General features: G+C 34.0%; 1 protein-coding gene across 1 annotated transcript; it reads left to right on the top strand.

Moving 5' to 3' along the window:
- Window positions 1–212: 212 nt before the first annotated feature.
- On the top strand, window positions 213–581 carry LOC121876900 (SCAN domain-containing protein 3-like; the record flags this gene model as incomplete). Its single annotated transcript, XM_042382473.1, has 1 exon — window positions 213–581. A coding segment is annotated over exon 1 (369 nt), but the record flags the coding sequence as incomplete, so codon positions are not given.
- Window positions 582–5,231: the final 4,650 nt, after the last annotated feature.

Here is a 5,231-nt window from a genome sequence, read left to right as displayed (position 1 = left end):
CGAGCACGAGGTGATGTTTATCTTACCTTACACGTGCCTTATGTTTTGTTCACAGATTTGTGTTGTCCACTGCACATCAAATAATTCGCAATGAGTGCAAAGAAGCGGAAGTATTTTGACGAATATATTCGATTTGGATTCGTTCTCTCCAAAAGGGTGACACAGAGGTCCCCCAGTGTGTGATATGTTACAAGACTCTGAGCAATGATGGAATGCGGCCCTCACGCTTGGAACGCCACTTGAGGACAACACATCCTGCTCTAGCTGACAAGCCCAAGGCATTCTTTGAAACAAAAAGACACTCCTTGAAGCAAGTTAAGTTGGACGGCAGTGGGGCATTTCGGCAACAAACTTCAAAGGTTGTTGAGTCTTCCTATGAGATCGCCATGTTGATTGCAAAGAGCAAGAAGAGCCATAACATCGGAGAGTTTCTCATAAAATCAAGCATACTCCGTGCATCAGAACTCGTTCTGGGGAAAGATAGTGCAAACAAGCTTTCCCAAATTTCACTATCAAACGATACAGTCAAGGGAAGGATCGATGAATTGTCTCAAGACATCAAACATCAAATTCTCGACCAAGTAAGAGATTCTCCTGTTTTTGCCATCCAGTGTGACGAAACGACTGACATCGCGCAGTGTTCTCAGCTACTGATGTATGCTCGTTTCGTGTCAGGCAACAGTGTTAAAGAGGAAATGCTGTTCTGTCACCCCATGGAAAGTTGTACAACAGCAGCAGCTATTTTTCATGATGTATCAAACTTCTTTCAGGAAAACCAACTTTTGTGGGACTCACTGGTAGGGGTGTGCACTGATGGAGCTCCAGCCATGCTTGGTCTGCAGTCTGGATTCATTACAATGGTGAAAGAAAAAAATCCGTCTGTTGTAGGTACACACTGCATACTTCATCGTGAATCCTTAGTATCCAGAACTTTACCTGCTGAAATGAGGGATGTCCTGAACGTGGCTATCAAGGTAGTCAACTTTATCAAAGCTGGAGCCTTAAACAGTCGTCTCTTCAAACTGCTGTGTAAGGATATGGAATCTGAACATGAAACCTTGCTTTTTCACACGAACGTACGATGGCTATCAAAGGGGAACATGCTTGGACGGCTTTATGAACTACGAGAAGAAGTTGCAATATTTCTTGATTCGAAGCAGAAGGCAGATCTCCATGACAAGTTCCAGTCTGAAGGCTTTCAGCTATCTCTAGCTTACCTGGTGGACATCTTCGAAGCGTTGAATGCTCTCAACCTTAAACTACAAGGGAAAAACATCAACATCATCATGCACCACGACACCATTCGAACCTTCATGGCCAAACTTGACCTCTGGAAGTGTCGAATTCAGCAGGGAAATACAGCCAGTTTTAGTAACTTGGATTCTGCTCTCATTCACAGTAACCTTGATTCTGAGTTAAAGAAACAAATAATCACTCATCTAACTGACTAGAAAACAGAGTTCATCAGATACTTCCCAGAGATAGACGAGAAGCGTGAAGCCTGGAAATTCATCAGGAACCCATTTCAATGTGAAGTAGCTGATGTTTCGGATGAAGTGCAAGAGGAGTTTCTTGAGTTGAAGTTCAACTCCACAGCTAAGAAAGACTTCAAAGAACTGGATCTTGAGATGTTCTGGGTCAAGTACCTTCCTGTTTACCCTCTGATCTCACATCAGGCTCTTCGGATTATAACTATGTTCGGATCCACGTATCTTTGTGAAGCTGCATTTTCCACGCTCGTTGCTGTCAAGACCACGTACAGAAACAGGCTGAACGTTGAAGGGGATTTACGTTGTGTACTCTCTGGCATTCAACCACGCATTCAAGATCTAGTCGCTAAGAAGCAGTGTCAAGTATTTCACTAATTTATACTCAATATAAAGACTAAAAACACAAGATTTTTCATTTTTCTTTAAAATCGGGTAGGGAATTTTATTCATAGATGCAAGGGGGGCGTGGAGGGAAGGACCAATTCCTAGAGGGGGCGTGGTAGTAAAAAGGTTAAGAACCACTGCATTAGACCAATCACAGTCCGATAAGTCATATGACGTCACCGATAACGCAACAGCGACATACTGAGCAACCTTACTTAGGCCACTTGTGGTCGCCTGGGCCTCTTGAATCCAAAATGGCGCGGCGCGTCTGGACCCTCCAGAGACTCACCGAGTAAATGACCAAATTACTGCGTAATCAAAGCATTTCAATTCTGGCAAGGTACCGCGTAAATGACCAAACGTGTTAACCAAAACCGCGTAAATCCAGACTATACTGTGTATATACACAGTGGTCCCTCAGTTAACGAACACAATTCGTTCTACAGAGTCGTTCATTAAACAAAAATTTCGCTAACCGAGTCCATTATTTCAATGGATATTGGGTAATTGGTTCCAGCTCACAGAAAAGTACGTACAAAGTAAAGCCTAAAAACTCATAGTCAGAAACACTCCTAAAATTCCCCTAAATCGCCCTTAAATCAATATATATATATATACACATATATATATATATATATATATATATATATATATATATATATATATATATATATATATATATATATATATATATATATATATATATATATATATATATATATATATACATATATATATATATATATATATATATATATATATATATACATATATATATACATATATATATATATATATATATATATATATACATATATATATATACATATATATATACATATATATATATATATACATATATATATACATATATATATATATATACATATATATATATATACATATATATATATACATATATATATATACATATATATATATATACATATATATATATACATATATATATACATATATATATATACATATATATATACATATATACATATATATATATATATATACAGTTGTACCCCACTTAACGCGGTCAATTGAACCCAGAGGGTCCTGCGTTAAGTGAAATCCGGGTTAAGTGAAATCCGTGTTAAGTGAACAACAGAACATATGGGATTAATTCCAATAGAAACCGGCCCGACCCCCAAACTCCACTTTTTGAAGGCACATTCCTATGTTGTAGTAAAAATAACATCTTAATTTTATGATGGTACATGCACACAATTAATACTTAAGAGAAATAGAGAAATACAGTTGCCAAGTTAATGTCCATTCAAATAATGGACTCAACTCCCTCCCCCTCTCACACTACACTGCTTGGGGGAAAACCACTAAATTTTAATAAATAATACCTCAAACTAAAGTTAGGATAATACAATTGACATTGCTGGATTCCTTGTAAGACCAGGAATATTTTGAATATAAATGTCATATATTTTGCACAAAAGATAACATAGTTACCTAGAGAAAAATTTTTATCTAAAAATTGTATGTTTAATGCAAAATATATGATGTTTATATTCAAAATGATCACCAAATTATAAGAATTCCAGCAATGTAAATTATATTCTGACCGGGTAATTTGTATGAATTTTATGAGCTAAAACAAATATCTTCAGATAATAAAAAAAAAAATAATCTTCACGACACTATCTGTCAATCAAAGTACCCCACCTTGCCTCCCCCCCTCTTCCAACCGGGCGGTCAGTCCCAACCCTCCCCCCCACCCCCCACCAATCCTCCCTTCCAGGGTTTTTAACATTTAGTATTAAATAATACCTCAGATTAAAGTTAGGATAATATAATTGACATTGCTGGATTCCTTGTAAGACCAGGAATATTTTGAATATAAATGTCATATATTTTGCACAAAAGATAACATAGTTACCTAGAGAAAAAATTTTATCTAAAATTTGTATGTTTAATGCAAAATATATGATGTTTATATTCAAAATGATCACCAAATTATAAGAATTCCAGCAATGTAAATTATATTCTGACCGGGTAATTTGTATGAATTTTATGAGCTAAAACAAATATATTCAGTTAATAAAAAAAAAAAAATAATTCTTCTGAGGTAACAGATGGTCGGTCGGTCCTCCTCCCCCACCAACCGTCCCAAAGATGTTGGGATAACCACTAAATTTTAATAAATAATACTCAAACTAAAGTTAGGATAATATAATTGACATTGCTGGATTCTTAAGACCAGGAATATTTTGAATATAAATGTCTATATTTTTTGCACAAAAGATAACATAGTTACCTGAAGAGAAAAAATTTTATAAAAAATTGTATGTTTAATGCAAAATATATGATGTTTATATTCAAATGATCACCTAATTATAAAATTCCAGCAATGTAAATTATATTCTGGCCGGGTAATTTGTATGAATTTTTATGAGCTAAAACAGGCAGTCAGGCAGGGTGGCGGGTGGGCAAATCTAAAAATAGCGTCTCGAGGCGGACACTCACCGGCATATGTGAAAAAATCCGTGTTAAGTGAAAGTTCAGCTCTGTCAAGAACCGTATATGATAAAAAGCGTGTTAAGTAAAAGCCGTTGAAATGAGAATAATATAATATATATATATATATATGTATATATATATATATATATATATATATATATATATATATATATATATATATATATATATATATATATATATATATATACATATATATATATATATATATATATATATATATATATATATATATATATATATATATTATATATATATATAAATATATATATACATATATATATATATATATATATATATATATATACATAAATAAATCACTGTAGGTGCTTGGCGTGATCTAGGTATATGCTGATAACGCTACAAGAAAGAAAAACACAGAAGTTCCCAAGCGCTTTGTGTAATTCACATCTTCAGGGGTAGTACAGAGAGAAGTGAGACCAGGTCACAATGGTCAGGTATTGGTAATGACCCTATTAATCTTTAAATAGCACTGAGGTTGGTGGTCAGGTCAGATGGTCAAGTGACCCGGCCTTCTCACCTGATCACAAATCTTTCTAATCCAAATTGTCCAGCTTGTACATGCCGTTACTCAAATTCATGTTGAATGCTTCGGTATGTTTAATAAAACTAGATTCTATGATGTTCCTACTGTCAATTGACTTACATATTGTATAATGCCTCCTCAATATTACTTAGTGTTTTCTTCTTTCCTTGTAGTTATATATATATATATATATATATATATATATATATATATATATATATATATATATATATATATATATATATATATATATATATATATATATATCTACTAGATATTCCTATAACGAGCGGTTTACTTATAAAATT

This window comes from Homarus americanus, unplaced genomic scaffold (assembly GCF_018991925.1).
Source record: "Homarus americanus isolate GMGI-L3 unplaced genomic scaffold, GMGI_Hamer_2.0 scaffold48149, whole genome shotgun sequence".
NCBI classification, from domain to species: Eukaryota; Metazoa; Arthropoda; class Malacostraca; order Decapoda; family Nephropidae; genus Homarus; species Homarus americanus.
The sequence above is the reverse complement of the archived record's forward strand: the minus strand, read 5'-3'. Positions and strand labels throughout refer to the sequence as shown.